This window comes from Maniola hyperantus, chromosome 12 (genome assembly GCF_902806685.2).
Source record: "Maniola hyperantus chromosome 12, iAphHyp1.2, whole genome shotgun sequence".
Taxonomy (NCBI): Eukaryota; Metazoa; Arthropoda; class Insecta; order Lepidoptera; family Nymphalidae; genus Maniola; species Maniola hyperantus.
Genome location: NC_048547.1, coordinates 14,896,430 through 14,917,384, shown reverse-complemented (window position 1 = coordinate 14,917,384; position 20,955 = coordinate 14,896,430). Strand labels below are relative to the sequence as shown.

Here is a 20,955-nt window from a genome sequence, read left to right as displayed (position 1 = left end):
GGTTAGCGTAGGGCACAGAATACATTTACTTGGCGTAGGGTCTGTGGTAGGTTTAGGTAGGGTAGGGTACGTAGAGGTTTTAGCGGGTGTGCGGGGCGTTTCCTCCTCGATTGCCATCTCGTTAACGTCTTGTTGCGGACTATACATAGATAGGTGAAGCCGCGGAATCAGAATAAACTTAGTGTTTTTGAATCGTCAAAAGAATTCACCACTTGTTTTGAATGCTATGATTGCCGCCTGCCCCTTTGCGAAGGATCTCCGGGCGATGGATATGTGGAATCTATCGCTCAATGAGAAACTAGTCCTCGAGTCGGGAGTTCCTGGTATGCCTGTATGTAGTGCAGGGGCACTTTATTCATCTCGGGATAGAGTCTGCCTAGGCAGGTAACTCGAGGAGTCCAATCTCGCCACTAGGTGATACGTGGAACATCGTAGGGTTTTAGTTGGTCCAAAATAACCTTGCAGTGTCTTCCCGGGCATGGCGGTATCCATGATGGATTTCCCCACGTAAGAAAGACTGATATTATCAGAATTTCAAAGATGGAAAATAGAATAAAAGAACTTCCTTTGCATTGAAATGTCAATATATATATTTTTAATATTCATAAATTCAATATACATTATAATATCAAGTAAAATGAATTACTATAATTTATATAGGCAATATTTTAACACATGTTAATCTATGGTTAAGTTTAACAATCTAGAGTTACCTTAATTTTAACAAGTGGTTAGCGACAGAGCTGTCGGCTCACATTTACAACAAATATTATAATGGCAATAGGAATTCACTTTGGCCTAACATTAATCTTAGTATCTTGCGAACGCTTGTTAATATTTTTGTCACCAAAAAGTTAACGGCGCCGTGTGGCTCGCCTTTTCCTCCTTCCTAATGTACAATCAACATTAATATGAAACTTCAGTTTTTTTATAGTTTTGTAAATGATTACATAATGCTGACTATAATTAAATCACTTATGATCCTAACAGTGGCTAATATTATAAGTGACAAAATAAGAGGCACTCTGTTTACACTTGTCACTGGGCAAATATTGAAGTTAGTCATACTCAAATCATCGGGGTGATTCGATCCACCGAGCTCATTTGACATATTTTGTTTTTAAACCATTGACGGTTTTCTACGAAAAAATCTTTTTATTTCCTTTAGTAAAGCAGCAATGTCAAATGGGTTTGATGGCTATCATTTACCCTCTAACAAATAAACCTGGAATAGCGGTGGAATAGTTATACTCTATTTTGTCTTTCTCTGTCATCAGTAATTTGACATTTGAAGGCAAAAGACAAAACAGAGTATAACTATTCCACCGCTATTCCAGGTTTATTTGTTAGAGGGTTAGTGTTTATCTCTGATTCAGCTAATTTCGGCATTATTCATATCATAGGAATTTTATTATGTAAAACTGGCGTCTTGTGTTCATATTATTATAATGATGACAAAATTGTTGCATTATGGTTTCTAAAAACATTTAACAGGTAATTAATAAAATACCATGGGCCACCGGTTCAAGGGGGCCTGAACAGGGGCCAGTCCAGTCAATATAACATTTTTACATTACTCTTTACGCCACCTACATTTCAAAGAGGTTTTTAGTAAACGCAATATTTTTCAATGAAGGAATCCATGTACCTAATAATAAATTATTTTAATTTAGACTAGGTATTTCTATCCAAGCAGCGTAGCAGAATCACTTGCAACGTTTACAAGCTTTCGCAAGTTACAAAGATTACACTACTAAAACTAGATCTTATAAAATAAAATACTTTCCTTGCAATATTATATTGCACAAGAAATTAACTAAACAATGCCACAGTACATGATGCCCAATTAAAAATTTACATTACATAGTAAGTATACTTATATAAAATTTATTCGAAGCATTAAAATTATTTTTGGCACAAAACTTATCAGCTAGTGATGGGAGGATTATATATTACAGTTTTCCACATCGCATTGTTATCATAATTAATCTTTGGTTTATCTAGCCCACCAGTGATCATTTGGAAATCACTTACACCGCCCGTTCAAGGATCATCTCTAAACCAGCGAGGCAAATGTATAAATTTAACTGCTTAAATTTTGTAAGTCTTATAGTCTGTTATAATAATATGTTACGAAGTCTTATTTAACCCATAACGTATAATGAGAGGTATTACTAGTTTATTAAACTTATATACTTGCCTCGCTTGTAAAGCCAATCACAGGTGAACAGGTTCTTAAAACTAAAATTATACATAATAAAATATGAAATATATCAAACAGGTTCAAATAATCCGACTACAATATTAAAACAACGGTTTTTTGATTATTATATATAATTATTTACATAATATTTTTTTCGCATTTAAACGCAATTTCAAATTGTTAGCAGAATACTGATTTGACTTGAGATCAGTACTTAGCGAGAACAGTGGGATTTAAAAAATTGTGTAGGTACCAAAGATACACTGTTCAACTTAAAATTTTGTATCTACCAATTTGAAATATTGGATTTAGGTAAATCTTTGTCTGTAAAGGTTTTGGTGAAGTTGAAATAATCTCGCATAAGAAATTGATCTCTTTGTCTTACTACCAACAACATAATTTTGATATCGATTTACAACTAGAATTTAAATTATGCGCAAATTTTAAATTTTGTGTTTACGGAAATCTTATTGTGCTAAAAAGTCCACATAATAATAATATACTGCTTGCAATAGTTTTATGTAATTCGTTGATTAGAAACCTTTAGAAATTAATTTTACCTACTTACAATTACAAAATATAGATAAATCATTAGGTATCTCTTAAAAATATTTTAGTTAGGAACTTTCTGTTCTAACATACTGAATAATAATTATTGGTGCGTGAAATAAATAGTGAAAATAAATTAAATGTTTTTGTTTGTGTAAAATCAAATTAAATGCACTACGTATGGAGAATAGGTGCTTCCACTAATAATAAAAAATATTATTTATATGACCATTTACCCTAGAATAGAAAGTTCAAATGGAGGCACCTTCTTAGTTTTTAACTGACTGTATCAATTTAAGTACATCGAATAAATGTTTCTCGAAAAATGGTATTTTTACTTATAAGCGGCGTACCAATAAAACACCTGTTATCTGTATTTAAATATTCATTCAATAATCTATTATTATGGGCAAAATTTTAAGAAAAAATTGCAGATGATTTGCGACATACATTTAACCAGAATGTAATAAACGTGATATTATGGTTATCTCATTAAAATTTATGGTAACGTAAATAAAATAAAACTCTAAAAAAATAAACGTACACAAGGCCCCCTGGTAGTCGGGGCCTCAGGTATTTCGTAATTTCTGCCTTCTTATCGTTACGCCACTGCATTATCTTTTGTATGACGAATAGGTAATTATTATTAAATTCGCAATAATTCGATTAATTAGAAATCGTATAACACAAAACTTCAGTAACAGTTACACTTTAGGGATATTTATATAAGTAAATACAGATTTTATATATAATTATTATGTACCATTGTTTCATAATAATAAACAGATGTTCATTCCTTATTTTATTGTCTCGTATTCATTGTTTCAATTGGCACTACATTTTGTCCTCTATAAGTAAGTTCTTTCACATTCATGACAAGCGTTGGCCAATGTCTGCACGCGCATGATTGTTGAAAGAAACTGACTGCCTTGGTCTTGATCAAGGCAGTCAGTTCGCTCGTCGACCACCGAATGTCTATACATTAGCCAATGTTCGCCATGAGTGTGGCAGAACCATATTATTATTATGCTAAGCGCACATTACATTTATAAACGAACCAACATTCCGCTAAAAATGCATTCCTCAATACTGCAGGTCTATTCCTTAGGATTTTTTCATATCTCAGTGTATAATGGAAGTGCTATAATTTCGGTGTTCCATATTACGAAACGTGAACTAATTTCTTATTGGCTATCTTTGATACCTCTCGTTGTACTACGAAGTAGCACTTAGAAATTCTTTGCTCGCGCTTAATTTAACTCCTCACGCGCCATTTTACTTTATGTGTCAAATTTCATGTCAAAAGTACGATTTTAGTCCTTAAGGCGAACCGTACTTTTGACATGACAGTTGACCCTATAGAGTTAAAATGGCGCGCAAAGAGTCATTTTGTACGGACTATACCTACATGGATATAACCAAGGTGAAGATATCTCTCATCATTATTAAATTAATAATATTATCTAGTATTAACTATCTTATCTACAATTTGTAGATAATATCAATAGGGTTTCAGGATGTTTTGATTTTAGTACCGAAAAAAAAAGGAAGGTACCGAATTAAGGATGCATTCCTTGCGGCGCTTTTGGCACATGCTGTAATGTGCGAACAGCGATTGTATCTAATTACATAATATTCGAATAAAATTAAAGCGCATATTTACAAATAAATCCTCAATGTATTTACATTTTACAATAAGTATTATTTACATTCCCTTACGAACTAATCTTTGGATTAATTAATTATTTATTTATTAATCGAGAGAGTTTTTTAAACACAGCAGAGATCCCATAGGAGTATTATGGAATGCTTTAAACTTATACAATTATAAACTATCTAAATAGTAAATACTTATGTGCTAAAATACGAGAAGCTTAGATATTTATAATTTATAGTATTTAAGAGAATAATGGTAACCACACAGCTATCTATCAGATCCGTACGTGTCATTTTTTCAGCATAAAAAGTGCGGCGTACGACACGTACGGTGTGACAAATGTGCGATTGGAATAAGGAGGTCGCCCACAGTGACTTTTGCAGCGATTCAGTAGCGATATAATAGTCGCGATACTGCTCCTGGTCGTAGGTATACCTTCGCCCGCGTAATGGTACTGTATGCATCGCTACCATCGCGACACAGCATCGACACAGACGCGATGCAGCATCGATACAGTTGCGCTGCCGCCGACGACGCGGCACTCCCCGCTCTTCTTTACCCGATGTCACCAGAAACAGTCACGCATTGGTAGCGATTAAAGAGTACAATAAATACCTACCATAGAGCAGAAACAAAGAGGAGTTGGCCTAAGCAACTGTGCACTGTGATTTTCAACTAGGTCCTGACGTCATCACTGTGGGCGGGGCCTTAGTTAGTATGCTGTCTGCGTTCGTCAGGTTCACATATATTGAGACTCGTATTATCGGTGTGTTTTCGCGTTTTTAAGAACAAAAGGATGAAGTGTTGTGTTTTATCGTGTCAAAGTTATTCAGACAGACGTTCTAATGCTATGAATGGTATCACATTTCATTTGTAAGTAATTTTATACGTAATTATTAAAATAGTTCTAGATTATTGACATCTAGTGTGAGATAGCTGAACTATGTAGTGATATCAATATATCGATGTTAGGTCGCTAAGCGAGTAGTTTTGCTACTAACCCGCAGATGGAAAATTGAGAAGTGGGCGGCGTTCCACAACCCCTCACCCCGCAAAATGTCACTCAATATTTCATAGGGAAATCTTAATACAACATCTCCTCTTTGTTTCTGCTCTATGATACCTACAGTAGCGATGCAGAAGTGATGCTGAATCGACCCTATGCGATTGTATCATTACTGAATCGCTACTATCGCGCGTTGCAAATATGCGACTTACGGCCAAAGTAGCGATACAGATGAGTGCCTAGTACACTCCATAGTATTAACAAAACGCGCACTGAATCGTTGCAAAAAGTTGCTGAGGGCACCCTAAACGAAAGATGACGTTATTGGTAGGTGAAAATTTGGTTCTATATTTGTAAAATACTGACGCTAATACGAAAATAATGTGACCGAAGCTTTATCGGTTCAAAGGAAAAGCAATTTCCATGTTGGAAGCATGAAATTAGATGTCTACGAAAGTAGACGCGAGCTCGCCGGACCTTTGTACATGTTTGTACGTATATAGTTTACTTTATATCTATATATTACACGAAGATCGAGTTATACGGATAGTGTTCTTATCTACTTATATTGTCATTGGTAGACCTGCAACGCCCTTAGCAAAAAACTTTGATGCACAGTAAAACAGAAAAAACGGCCAAGTGCGCACCGAGGGTTTCGGGCTACCTACCGAGAGGACTGTACTATAGTCGTATTTTTTTGATATTTTGCACGATAAATCAAAAACTAATATGCATACAATATTATGCATAAAAATAAATAAAAATCTGTTTTAGATTGTAGGTACCTACAGGTAAAAGCACTTTCATACGATACCCCATTTGGTTGGTATATTAATCTCATTATTCTAGGTCAACGGGAAGTACCTACCCTACAAGTTTCTTGACAGACAGACAGACAACAAAGTAATCCTATAAGGGATCCTTTTTTCCTTTTGACCTCAAAAACTAAAAATGCTAATTAACTCTTTGGCTTCGTGCTACGTAGGTACTACTAAAAGCAGCCACGGGTAGAGACATTGCCTGGACCTACATTTGAGTTCAAGTGAAGACGCTGACTCAACCTGAGGCTAGCCTCAAGTCTTACCTACATTTTGTTTTTATTGTGATGATCACAAGTTAGGTGCTAGGGCGGCAGATCATTATATCCTACGTATTATTTGCACTTTGTTTAGCAAATGCTCATACCGTGTTCGATTCGAAAACATTAATAAATTCATAAACATATAACCATAACATAATGACAAGATCTCTCTTTAGGCTGGCCGCAAACTGGCAACTTTCGCGTGAGCAACTTAAAAAGCTTTGCACAACAGCCCCCCAATTGTGTAAGAATAACCATTTCATGGCTATCGCAAACGTCAAGAAATTCTGCCCTTTGATTGGTTGATTCGCTGTTTACATTTTTTCACAGCCAATCAAAGGGCAGAATTCTTGACGATTGCGATAGCCATGAAATGGTTATTCTTACACAATTGGGGGGCAGGTCAGTATGGTTAGTATAAGATTTTACATCTCACTAACGTTGATAGTATTCGAACTTCGAAGCACCTTAACGTTAAAATGAACATTAACTGTTAATCTTGCTTAAAGTTCAAACCTACAGCTAGCGCTCCAAGCGGAAACTTTCCGAAATTAAAATCGATGGTATTTAATTTTTAACTTTAAATTAAGGAGCTTTCGGTTCATTTCACTGATGTTATTATGTTTTAGCGCTGGAATTTCACCAATGTTGATCAGAAGATCAGAAGTAAAATCTCATACTAACCCTACAGTGTATAAGTTTTTTTTTCACATTTCGGCCAAGTTACTTATGGTGAATTTTGTGACAGTGACAAACTTTGGTAACGGCTGATTTTAGGAGAAATACGGAACCCTAAAAAGAAACAATACGATTAGGTTCACTGGGATGTTAATCAACGGGATGGTTGTTTGTGTAGCTATAAACCAAGAGCGAAGGTTTTTACTGTTTCAATCAGTAAGCAGGATTATCGCTCAAGCGAAAACCGTCGATGTGCGAACAACCTTATGTACGAAATATAATATAGGTATATAGTATCATTTACATACCTAACTAATAAGTGTAAAAATGATAAAATAACATTTTGAGTATTATATTACAGGTACTGGCCTTGGCGATACAGTACAAAATAAAATTTATTATACTTAATTAATAATTATTATTAAATAAAATAAAATATTCGATTTTGGCATATTAAATGGCACATTCGTTTCTTTGGTAAACACATTTGGCATTATGTAGTTCATTAGATTATTAATTAAAATTTCAACCGATATTGTACCAATTACAAAAATCAATTAGGTACAAAATAACCCTACCTAATTTTTAAGTTTTTTTTAAATATAGGTATTAAAAAATTCAGCAACTTAAAACTTCGGAAGATTTTAGGAAAAAAAATTTTAGACTTACGTATCTATTAGTTATTACTAAGTAACAGGCTCATACTAGAAGCAGATGCCAGCGGCTTTCCTTTAGTTTCCTGAATGGGTCTGTACTCTGTACTACCTTTAAGATAGTAAGTAATAAAATTACTTTCAAAGTGAATTCAGTTTCATTAATTAAATTATGGTGTGATATAAAATAAAATTTTTAGTTCTCTGCACTTTTAAAATATCATTTTCATCGTGTTGATACGCGTGAGCACTTTCTGAACAAGACAGTGTAAATGTATAACTTTTATGATTTGTATAGTCATTAGATAACTTAAGGTTTTATTGTAATATTAAAAAAAACTTTTTGTATACCTTGTAAACAACATGGGCACGCGAGTTGACAATGTCGAACATGAAATTCCAAATAGATTTGCTAGAACGGTATTAATGGTTAAGTTAGTCTCTATAGGGCTTGCAGATGGCGAACCTGTGGTTCATGTGCTGGCTGTAGGAGCCGGAGTGCGAGAACTTCTTGAGGCACTTGCAGCACTGGTAGGGCTTCTCGCCGGTGTGCAGGCGCTTGTGTTCTGTGAGGTGATGCTTGTGCTTGAAGGCTTTGTCGCATTCTGCGCATTTGTAGGGCCGCTGACCTGGAACATAAAAAAATTGGTCAATTTTAACACATACTTTATGAAAAATACCTATCAAAATTCTACATAGATTGAGTATAATTTTCAACGAATAATTAATCAATTAACAATTAGTGTATATTCAACATTTTTCTTTTTAAGTAAAAAAATAAGTCCAGGCCAATTTACCAGTGAAAAATATCTGGAGTAAAACTTTAATGACAACAGAATTATTATAAGCATTATTTAAGTATTTGTCTTGAATATAATTTTCAGGCTGACAAGTTTTTGGATGAGCTAAAACAAAAGATATAATGTTGTGACTTAACTAACCTGAGTGTTCGTATTTATGTCTTGCGAGGGAGCTCTGCTTGACGAAGGTCTTGTCGCACTGGTCACACACGAACTGTCCTTCTCCCTCTTTATATTCGCTTGAGCTTTTTAGTTTACTTTTTTTAAGTACTGGTCCATCGTCATCGAAATCGTTTTGTAAATGTAGATCATCGCCCCAATTCGGCCGATCGTAAGACGGACTGGATTCATGCCTTTTCTCTGACGACATGTGCATGTTGAGAATCGGTGATCGTCCGTTCGTCATGTCGTTGTACTGCAGTAACTTGTCCATGGGCATCACAGGGTTGAGAGGCATCTTTTGAGTCATTGGCCTTTTTTGTCCACTTATAATTTCGCCAGGTGAGGGCGACAACCGAAAGTCGATATATGAAGAGGAAGAACAATTGGAATGTGGGTACGTGTTTAAATAGTGTGAGCGGTGTGGTGTGGTACTTCGTGAAGATTTCTGACTTAAATTAACGGCTTCTTCGGAATCGGAATGTGTTACTGAAATGCTGCAAGTCGGCGAAGGTGACGGACTCGACGTAACGGACGCGCTCGACTTCTTTGTAGACAAATCCAAGGGCTGGTCGGACATTGCGACCACTTGCGACATTCTCCGTACTCTGGCCCTATTATTTTGGAACCATACTTGTACAACCCTGTTGTCTAGGCCTATTTGTTGTGCTATCTTTTTAAACTCTTCCCGATTTGGACGAGGATTTATAGCGTAGTGCTCTTTCAACACTGTTTGTTGTTCTTCACTCAACGCCGTGCGTACTCTGATTTTTCTATCGCTGTCGTGTAAAGATGCCTTATCTTCGTGATCCTCTTTTCCATAGTCTTCATCTTCACTCGCACTCACTCCACTCTGTATGGACGCCCGCATTTCAGCTTCTAGTCTGCTGAGTGCTACTGTTTCAGCCACTTGAGCCGCTAGCCCTTCGTGCTTTCTAAACATATTTCCGCATAGTTTTTCATGCTCGTAAAGATCACTTTTGCCATTGAATGTTAGATTACACTTTAAACAACGGTGGGGATCCACAGGCTCTTCTTTTACTGTTAAATGATGAGCGGGAGGAGACTCTACTGTCGGGAAAACTTTCCCCGATACTGGAGACAAGCTTTCCATGTTGGCTCTAAAAAAGTGTTTCGTTACCGACGCATTAACAGATTTTAAAATTGTATTAAAGCCTGACTCGTCGCCTTCAGAAACATTGTTACTAGTTGGAACAGTCTCAAAATCACGAGACCGTAACACTTGTTCGTTGTCTCGATCTTCATGTTCCTTTTTAATGGAAATGCTATCGTCGTCCTCGATATCCATCACTAATTCAGCGCTGCCCTCGGATCTTTTATCGTCTTCTTCGATTACTTCTTCAATTAAATCTTCTGGATTAGGGCCGAGTGGACTCAATAGTTTCGGACTCGGGTTCTCCATCTTTCTTTGCTGGTACTGTTGTGAGGCTATCTGTTCAAACAGTTGACTCAAAGAAGCTGGAAAAGAGTAAGGGGCGATACCACTGGCTGGACTCATGGGCATACCGGGCGGCATGTAGAAAGGGTTCATTCCCGGTTGTCCTAAGGGTGCACGGTGATAGTTATTTTCTTGAGGGGACATCGATGCGAAAAATGCAGCTGCTGCTTCGTTGTATTTAGGTAGTATGGGTAAAAACGATGCGTTGTTGGGCGCTATGTTGTTGTTCATCTGCGACGCGACCAAAGCATTCGTTCGTTTTCGGGAGTTGTTTCGGTCCGGATTCAGAGCGGGGTTATTCGGCTTTATCCTTCCCATCTTGAGGTTCATAACGAGACACTTCTTGGAGGTCATGTGCGAGGAATACGAGCCGGAATGGGAGAATTTCTTTCCACAGTTCGCGCATTCGAAGGGTTTCTCGCCGCTGTGTATTCGCAAATGCTCTTTGAGGTGATGTTTGAACTTGAACGCTTTTTCACAGTCGTTGCACTTGTACTTTCGTATTGATGCGCAGTCGATGTGACTTATCATATGCCGCTGCAGGCGGTACACGTTGTCGAAGCTCTTCGGACATATTTTACAAGACTGTTGACAAAGAAAAACACATGATTATAGTAACTTTAAAATCTGCGAAAAATCAATCTTAAAGGTAGCTAGCTGTAATGTTTATATTAGAGCCCTTTTCTAACCACAAAATTTTGTTCAGCAAAAATGTTGTACTAACAATGTTTTACGAACTGTGGATGGAAGATGTTTACGCGATGCAATGTCACAATAAACTATCAGCTGATACATTTTTTGTGGTTTACATTGGGGCCTCTTAGTTTGAAATAGTCAGTGAGATAAGCCCTATTCTTGTGTAGCTTGTAGGTGTTGTTTAGCTCAGTATTACCACAGCATAAAGAGATACTTCATACATTAATCTAGACAGAGCCCGGTCGGGTTACAGGGGAGATTATAGCGACTGGTGAAGGACGACAAAACAAACTTTAACTATTTTTCTTAGTAGTGGATCAGTCGTTCGGGTAAGGTATGCTTCGATCGTCAAGCTACACCGCCTCACTAATTAATCTAAATAAATCTAAACGAATTAAAGCTTAGATTTGTAGTTGCAGTTTAGTTATCATTTGAATATCAACTACCTACTTAATTAAACTTGATATAGGTAATTTTGCAGACACGTTCTAGAAACTAATAGGTATCTGTCTTGGATAAACCCCAGAACTACACTAGACTAAGACTAAGTAAACTAGACTTCGGTAAGAATAACTACAGTACGCGGCAGAAAATAATGTACATCGGCCTTTAGAATGACATTTCGGCTTTGTAGAGCGTTGTCTCTGTCACTCATACCTATATGACGTTGTGACGGCCTCAACGTCAGAGACAATGCTCTACAAATTCATTATCTCTTAAAGGTTGATGTACATTAAGTATTTTCTACCGCGTACACGGGTTTAAAGATTTGTATGTAAATTCTTGAGAGCGTGTACCTTTGAAACAGAATATTTTAACGAGGAAACCAGTGGCACATATCCTACATTGTATTTACAAAATCTTATTAAGTTCAATCGGTTAGTATTCAAATGAGAATGAAAGTACGTTTGTATGGAGAACGCTGAGGCTGTCTGGCTTCCGCTATATGTTTACGCTGTGGTAGTACTCGGGACGGGTACATATAGAATGGGCACTGACATATTTGACGTTATCCACCTGAGTGCTGGGCGCGTGCAGGGTCTCGTGGCGCTCCAGCTGCTCGCGCGAGGGGTAGGCGCCGCGGCAGTGCCGGCAGGGGAAGGGGCCGCCCGGGCCCAGCGGCGAGCCCGAGCGCTCCGCCTCCTCCTCCGGCGGCTTGCCCTCCGCGCCCGCGCCCGCTAGCGGCCGGACTGCAACAACACACTGCCTTTACACTCCACTAATGTTGCCGCTCACTACACCTAATGAGGAACCAACTAAACCAGGTAAATCTGTATTATAGCGTAGGTACCTACAGCATGATTGCAGCCTACCAATATTGAGCCATGATTATAGAGCTTGAAAATCGGACTATATTTCAACCTGCATGCCTGAAAGTTCTCAAAGGTATGTGAAGTCTGATAATTCGCACTTGGTCAGTGCAGAGTGGTGAACTATAGCCCTTCTCATTTCAAGAGACCTGTGCTCCATTTGAGTGAGCCGGTGGTGACGCGATGGATTGGTCATTGATGAAATGATTATGAGACTACGACGTGAAAAATCCACAGCAATTAAATCAGTAGGTAAGTATAAAACGTGGATTTTATATTATAAATCCACTGTAATGAACAATTTTATTAAAGCACATGTAATCCCTTTATTCAGGTGCGATAAAGTCAATAAAACGTTAAAAATGAGATGAAGGACTCCCGAGCAGCGCCCGCTGGCGGCGAGCGGCGGCCAATTAGCAGTGCTTACACGTTATAGGCACAGAACAAGTTGTCGAGCAACACTTCACTTGAGATTTTATGTTTCAAGACTTTTCTTTCACCTTCATCATCATCATCATCATCATCAACTTATCACCACTACTACAGAGCACAGGTTTCTCCTCAAATGAGAAGTTTAAGCGTTTCCTTCACCGTTAAAGCAAGTGATAGATAATACTTATGATTGGTACTGACTCTCAGCACAACTAAATTTAAGAGCATTCGCATCCTCTTCTTACTAATATTATATGGAAAGGACAGCCATAGTTTGACAGTTTTAAGTTTAATTTAGAGCCGTCAAAACCTCGGGACTTTAGCTGCCAGTCTCGAGCGTTTCGTTTAGATTGGTAGCGTGCACTAAAATTTTGAGTCTTTAAATGTAAAATTCATGTTCCGTCCTTTTTTAGCAATATTAAAAAGAAAAGGATGCAGATACTCCAAATTTAGTTTAGCGAAAAACAACAGAATCAGCGCCAATTGTGTATTTTATTTTAATTATTTAATACGCACATAACTTCGAAAAGTTAAAGGTGCGTGTTCTGGATCAAACCCCGCTTCTTCGGAATAGGATGTCACCTTCTTTACGTTGCCCATTGCATTGTAACGTGATTGAAGGATGACATAAAAGCAGTTGTAACATTTTTTTTAAAAAAGAGCAACTGCTGAGTGCTGAGATTCTTGTCAGCTCTTCTCAGTAGAATCTGCTTTCCAAACCGGTTAAGTGGCACGCGCTGTCCCACATGATACCTAAATACTTAAATTTATTTCATTTCAATACACCAATAAACACACTTTCGCATAATATAATATATGGGTAGGTACCTAGTGATATAATAAAGCTCAAGGTATACTTATTATATAACCTATGTATTTCTCATGTTTTAAAAATCAATATCGACTTTTTATCCAGTGACAAAATGTCGCCGATGTGAGAACACGCGTTACACGATAAGCGCTTATGAAAACAAAACACGACAACAATTCAATTTGGAGTCGGTTATTTTGGTAATGGCCGCTTTCCCGCGTAATATCGTTTTTAAACCGGCCGCTAGCGGCGCGCGTCGTAAATCAAATATAATAAAGAGCAAAACAACGCCGCGTACGAGTATTAATTAGTGCGTGTGTAGTCGTATCCAATGATCAATCTTTCAAACCCGCAATGTAAGTATAGTGCGCAAAACTCGGGTTAATGTCCCGCCTACGACGCAGCAATGACACCGAGTGGCCTACTTACGCAACTTTCGTTGACCTCTAGCGTCAGTGAGATGTTTTATTTGCATAAGTATCATGAACTTTTACAAAATATAGGATTTTATTTTAATATTTTTCGCGTTGTTTTTGCTTTCGTTCTGTATACGATGCGATATATTATATTAGACAGTGGCGTGCACGTCATACAGGCACAAACGCACGGCTTACCCTAGTTGTAATAACTCATAGCCCAGCAGCCACCGATTGTTTTTTTTTTTTCGCTGTGAAAATGTTCGATAGAGGAAGCTATTGTACTGCGCAGGTATAAAACATGTCGATTTGGTGGGTGTCGAAATTGTCTAACAGTAAGTTTTTCAGGCAGGTCCTGCCTACCTCTACCTTAACTAGTAGGTACCTACCTACCAAAATATTCATTGCTGTCCGCTAGCTATACATTTTTATTTAGAATTACATTTTTATTAAATTCATTTACAAATCTACTTTAAATGATTAAACTATTTTGATAGCTATAATAAGGTGATGCAAGTGTGCTTGTGCTACTCGATAATAGATGGCGCTAGTGGTATGAAACGGCGATGTTTCGTTTATGATTTAAACGATACAAATGTTACACAGGTACCTACGTAAATAGTAAACAGATAATTTTTTTTTTTTAAACAACACTGGTTACTTAGTTCGATAAATTAGTGTTGAATCAAATTGTTAATACTTACCTAGTTCCTAGAGCCATGGCGTGATGACGATTTTTATCACTCATCGTTATAAAAATGAAACTGTACCTATTTATTTACCTACTAGTAAACTGTACAACATGGTTTAGACAAAAGTAAACCTACCTATGTTTTATCACAATGTGTATCAATAAATTAATCTGTGCGCACGAGCATTCAATAAAACAATTTACACACACATACAAACTGTCACGAATCGTGTTAAAAATTAACAAACACCTACACGCAGAGAATAAGTATGAGTGTAAGCACACTAACAAATCAAACAATCGTCGTTGGCGGTGATTGGCCACACCTGTACGGTTGAGGTATGGGGGAGGAGGAGTTAGTCATAAAAATATTAAGACTCCATGATGTTTTGTAGACTCCGTTTTACAATGGTACAGTAAGTTACTACAATTTTGGTTCTAATAATGATGATGATGATGCAATGATTTGAGCTTCTAAAGATTTGTAATTGGACGGATTAGGTCCAATGAAACTATTATAAGAACCTACGCCTCATGACGTGTTGATATCTTTATATTTCAATTATTATTTAATTAGAATTATTATCGATTTACAAAAAATATTCTTTTTTTTTAATTTTTTTTTAAAGAAAGTTCTAGGATTAAGAATCATGTTTGTCTAGTTAGCTGTAGTAGGTAGATACCTATAGACACTTACTTTTATAGTCTAATAAATTTTAATCAAATTGAAGTGTAATCTTGATTAAATTTTAATGGATATTGGATACTAATTGACTCACACAAACACGCACATAAACAATAAGTATGATCAAGTTTCCTACACTTAGAACAACGAGCGATGATTGGTTGACAGGCACCTACCTACACTGAGGTGCGGGGGAGGGTTAGCAACAAAAACCTTGTGGTCGACTTTGTGATGGCGGTTGTAGTTTACACGCATGAGAGTCAAATTGTTTGTCCATTTCTGTGCTACAATCCATTGGTACCTATAGATATACCTGGATGATTCCGTGACTCCACCCTGTTTTAAATTAAAATAATAAATAAATAAATAAACTTTTATTTCAGGCATAATTGAGTACACCCATAATGTGTGTTAGAATCCTGTTGGAATTTCTGAAAATCGTTTCATAAGGCGGGCCTAGGTTATCAAAATTTAGAAACATGCAAAATTTTCAAGTTTCTAAATTCAATGGTTAAGGCCGTTGTCTATCAGTTGATACCTATCTACTGTTAGGTAGGTGTATTGATTATACTAGCTCATATCTTAACTGTGGTTTATGTACCTACGTACTTACCTACATACCTACCTACTTATTTGTATTTTTATTAGTGACAGGTTATGATATAAGTAGATGGGCTAGATAAAACCTACATGCCTACCTTTGGCTCGATTTCGCTATGGGCAGATAACACTCAAATTCCAAATTAGCAAATGATTCATAGACTAAAATTATCTTGTACCTACTCCTACTCAGTTGATGGTAGTGATTTAGGAAAACTGACACTGTAAAATATCTGAAATAGGTAGGTCTACCTAAGATGAGTCAACAACCATAGATAGATACCAATAACTATCAGAGTGAAGGGAATGCCAAATGATTCACCATTATTCCATGTTGAGATATCTAGACTATCTCATTAATAAAAACAACTATAAGGAGGTAAGATTTAAGAACTGATTTTATAGAAGTCTAAACAAATTTCTTTTGAAAATAATCAATAAACAATTTATATTGTCTTAAGTTCTGTTTAATTCACACTTTACACGACAGACCCCGTGTTTAATCATGCACGTAGAAAGTGTAGAGCCTATGTTGATCAGTAGTTAAAAGTGTTTATCAAGTGATTTAGGAGTTAGTCGATTTTAATGAGCCTTGTTGTGTACAAACAAGTGATTAGCAAAGTGGCGCCGATCGCTCCTAACGAGTAATACCTACCTATCAACCTATGATTCGTCTTTTACCTTAACTCACCGACTTGGCAAAACTTTGGTACCTACTTCCTCAAAACAGTTATTATGTATGACTATATTGCAGACGCTTCGATAGTTCAGGACTCTACTACCGGGTTTAAAAGCAAAGTAACCAGTAGGTCACTATATCTTAGAATAACTGGCAGGTAAATCAGCAGCTGCGATTTTCAAATGAAATGAAATGAATAAAAGAAAACCTGATACATCAACGATACCTTGGGAGTAGCTGAATGCAAAACCATTTGCTTCTATTAGATACCTATCTACCTAAGTATATTGTCAATAAGACATTCATCATTTGTTGGTTGGACAAATACATGTTTCAACTAATCTATCTACTATGGCTAATCAAAAATTTGAACCAATCACTACTTTACAATAAGTACCCATACATATTATTTTGAATATAAGTTCCAAACGTCAACTAGGAATGACATAAATATAAATATTTATCCACATACCTACCTATACCTAAGCAGTTTCCAATAAAGTACCTATCAATAATTAACTCGAAAACTCCAACAACTGGCAGTTTCCTTATTGGTAGGTACAAGTTCAGGATATCATTTCTACCAACCTAGATGTTATCATAATTAGAACATGAATTAAAGTTAACTCATTAACTATCGCTCTACCTACAAATGTCAACTCTATTAATGTAGAGTTAGCAAATAGGTATTACGAAAAATAAACAACATTACCTAGTCCTGATTTATTTAGTGAAGCTTAATCTTAAACTAATAAAGCACCTAATAGATAGGTAGCTATCATAAACAAATTAATTAGAAGATTCTTTGTAACTAAGATCACGTGGTTCAATTCCATTAATTTCTTAATCATCATCAGTTTGTTGAAAGAGGTTATTGTTTTCATTTATTTTGTATTTTTTTCAAGGGTTGGATACATTTAGCTATAGATATTGGTGTCTATGTATATTTCATAATCATCAATATCAGCCCACAACGGGACAAAGACAAAAGCTCATCAAGGTGAAATAGTTTTAACCTTTGGAGTTTATATTCATCACACTAATCCAGTGCAGCTTGGCTGGTGGCATTTCAGTCGTTTAGTTCAAATTAATCTGTTAACTTCCTATATTATCTACTTTTTAATAAAGAAAAATATTTAGGTAGGTAAGTACCTATGAACTGTTTTATAGTCAGCATAATCAGGATAAATTCAATGTACATACTAGAAAAAAATTGAACAAAAAGTAGTATCTGATCAGATCTAATTGAGATCTTTTATAAACAAAGCCCAGTTTGAAAGTTATAAGAAGGTTGTTGAAGTTATTGAATAAGTATGTACTAAGAAAAGTTAAGTAGGTACTTAACAACTAAATGGTTGAAGTAGATGTTTTCAATAATAATAAGCATCTAGCAATTTATAAGACATTCCAAAAACTTTGGTATTGCCGTCTTTCATTAAATAAATAGGTATACGAATAATGATGGGTAAAACAACCCCAAGTTTTACTAATTTATTCATACGCTTTCCGCAAACTTTTCATAGACACCACGCTTCACGCACAAACGGCCGAGTGCAACAAACGGCCCTATTACATTATTATCCACTCCAGACAGGCGGCGTTCAAAGAAGAATAAAGTAAAAATAAAGTGAAAAGGAAAAATAAAAGTAAGTAAAAGCAAATGAATTAAAACAACATAATCATTTACGATTTAAGACGTTGAGGGGAGCCTCGACAAACGAAACTTTCTTTCAAGTCTGTGTATACCTGTTCCCGATTCTCAAGTGGATGAATTATATCCCGAGGGATCGAGGGGGACCAACACCAAGGTTATTTCTAATGAAGACGTGCGTACGGTTTTATTTTTAATGCGCCAGAGGTGTTCGTTTTCACCTGTTTCATGATTCTAGTCTTCTTGTTACGGGTAAACTTTATCTACAATATTAATTTTTTTTTATTGTTTACATACACTTTATGGGCGAAAATTTCTTATGGTGTTATTTATACTTCGTGTAGGTACTTTTCACAAATATCAACATAATCAACATTGCACTTAAGGTGAAAAAATACCAATTCTGATACTTTCTAACAAATGTAGAGCAATCACGAAATTCAATATTTTGCTTGCAAAATCAATTTTGGGATTCTATTTTAGAGGCAAAGTATTTTTAAAAGAGAGCACGAATGGAAAACATAAAATTGTTTAGGAGGTACCTACACAATTTTACTAATTACAATAATATCACTTGGTGCTCTATACAAAATTCAATGTTTTGAGTGTAAAAACGTTTTCAAGAAAGCAATTAGATTTTTAACGCTTGTAGCGCACGAAATGGAACGTAAACTATTAGAAAGGAAGACAATAAATAATGATAAAAGTAATTAAGTACTTAAATATTATAAGATAAAATAATATGCAAATGAAAACAAAAGTAAAAGAAAGCTTACTTAAGGCTGCCAGCCGCCTGGCAGAGGTGGTGGACGTGGGGACCTGCTTACTCCTCATGTTGGCGAGCCAGTCGGCCGCCAAGCATTCGTACCAGCCGCCCACTCCCATAGGCTGGCTATGCACTTTCATTGAGCCACAACTTCACTCACTGCCCTATGGCGACTCGACGGTTAACCGTGTTTACAACACACTAACTCGACTTGTACGTTTCTACGTCGGATTCACTTTGGCAGAGTATTCGTGCTGGGGCAGAGGATTGTGATGCCCAACGCACTTGTATGTTTTCTGAACTTGAACTTTTCTACTTTGTTACCACTATGCATGAGGATTTGCACAGTAAGTATCCGATGGTTGAATATTGTAAAATCCGACGCACTTAAACTTTTATACGTTGCAACCACTCTGATAGCAACGGTAGCGCGAAATTCATTTATTTTTTAGTAGTGAATTTTGGACGCACTTTATTTTATATTTTGTTTTTGCAACCACTCCGATACGGTCGTAGTTACAGTCCTATTAACACGGACGGTAATTATTTATTAAACGAGTGTACCGCGACGCACTAACTAAACTTGAACTTTTTTCCGTTGGACGTTTCGAGCACTGCGAGGACGTGATACTTGTTTCTACTGTCCCAACTCACATCGGCAGGCGCCCCAAACGTTGGCCAGGCTCCACAGGCGGTACGAGTAGCTGTCACCATAGCAGCCGAACATCTCATCGGTTCTCGCGACCATGGCCCGCGCTCGCACGTGTGTCTCGCGGCGCGGCGCGCGGCGGAATGAAGCCGGCCCGCCTCTCGCCCCGCCCTGCCCGCACCCCACCCCGCGCCGCACCACCTCCCCCACCTATACTTAATTAGTGAACCCGCTGAGCGGAGCCGGCCCGTGTCCCGTGTACACCGAGCTATCTTGCCCGCGATGCCACTGCCCGCTCAACTCAAACTCGCAACTCAAAAGCTTTAAATTATTACCTTTAGGTCAATTTTGTCAAGAGAAGCATTCAGGCACAAGTCTGCTCTAGACCATTCTCTCCCTTAAGGTTTTTTTGTTTCACTGATGTCTTAGCTGATGAGTATCTGCATGAATAAACTGAAAGCGGGTCCTTAATCGGTTCCTATTATGTGGTCTACCTAGTCTTCGGTCCATCAATTGGCAAGGCATGGTAGTAGCCTTAACTAGTACCTAACTAGCAGCAGTGATCTCTCACTAGCCTCAGACTTAACCCGAGTCCATGTGCAGAAGTTTATATCTCGACTCATTTAAAGATCGAACCCAAAATGCTGAGACCACGCACCACTGCACCAAAGGGGTCAGCAAAAAAAACTAGGTTCGGAAAAGTTCACACATGAGGGTAAAGAAGTTTCTAGTTTTGCCACTATGACTAGGTAGGTACCTAGGTGCAAAGTAAATCTGTTTATTTATACACACTCTACGCTCCACCTTCCCATTCATCTACCTGTCTCTATTTAACTCGATAAGCTTTTTGATAAGCCGTCTCTATTTAATTCTATAAACTAAAGTTGCCACAGTGCCCTTGACAAATAGTAATTTTAACTGCTTTTATTTTCAATGGAGTTTACTGTTTTACAATTATTTATATCTACCTACTTGCCAATCCTCTGCTACAAACCTATTGATTATAAATTATAATTTCTTAAATAATTTATTATTCTATATTAAGATACCTAAAATAATATTTTATTTACAAATATCTTAATTAAAACTAAGTTTCCAAACGTGTTTTTAAAATAAAATTAAGACTCTACATTTTATGCGCGTTTCGGCTTCTTGTCACTAGATGGCGCTAGGCGTAGCTCAAAGCAAGTTGAGTTCTAACTTCTACCTATGAATCCGCGACAGGTCGAACTGGCAATCGGGGAGGGAACGCCCCGCGAACCCGCACAGCCCCCGCGCTAACCCGGTGCGGACGAGCACGGGTGACGTGTGGGTGTCCGGTCCA

The 20,955-nt window shown here is 37.1% G+C and overlaps 2 protein-coding genes across 4 annotated transcripts in view; one reads left to right on the top strand and one right to left on the bottom strand.

Moving 5' to 3' along the window:
* The window catches only part of LOC117987067 (NKAP family protein CG6066), a 474,080-nt gene that overhangs the window by 41,688 nt on the left and 411,437 nt on the right, over positions 1–20,955 (top strand). The gene's annotated exons all lie outside the window — the stretch shown is intronic.
* zfh1 (Zn finger homeodomain 1) lies at positions 567–19,761 on the bottom strand. Of its 3 annotated transcripts, none has more exons than XM_069502253.1 (6): positions 19,637–19,761; positions 11,941–12,131; positions 8,769–10,830; positions 6,886–8,456; positions 5,533–6,715; positions 567–5,024 (listed from the first exon to the last, which is right to left on the bottom strand). In XM_069502253.1, the coding sequence occupies exons 1-4, from the start codon at positions 19,728–19,730 to the stop codon at positions 8,263–8,265; spliced, it is 2,541 nt and encodes an 846-aa protein (XP_069358354.1). In that variant the 5' UTR covers positions 19,731–19,761; the 3' UTR covers positions 567–5,024; positions 5,533–6,715; positions 6,886–8,262. The 3 variants fall into 3 exon arrangements, with proteins under 3 accessions (XP_069358354.1, XP_034829908.1, XP_034829909.1); XM_034974017.2 differs by lacking the exon at positions 19,637–19,761 and adding an exon at positions 18,993–19,552; XM_034974018.2 differs by lacking the exon at positions 19,637–19,761 and adding an exon at positions 18,993–19,552 and having other exon boundaries at positions 11,959–12,131.

Bases quoted from the DNA above. Each gene is read 5' to 3' on its own strand.
- zfh1 (XM_034974017.2), bottom strand. From the start codon at position 19,122: ATGAAAGTGCATAGCCAGCCTATGGGAGTGGGCGGCTGGTACGAATGC. The intron at 12,132-18,992 runs GTAAGCTTTCTT...GTGTTGTTGCAG, and splicing joins CAGGCGGCTGGCAGCCTTAA to TCCGGCCGCTAGCGGGCGCG. The intron at 8,457-8,768 runs GTTAGTTAAGTC...TTTATGTTCCAG, and splicing joins ACATAAATACGAACACTCAG to GTCAGCGGCCCTACAAATGC.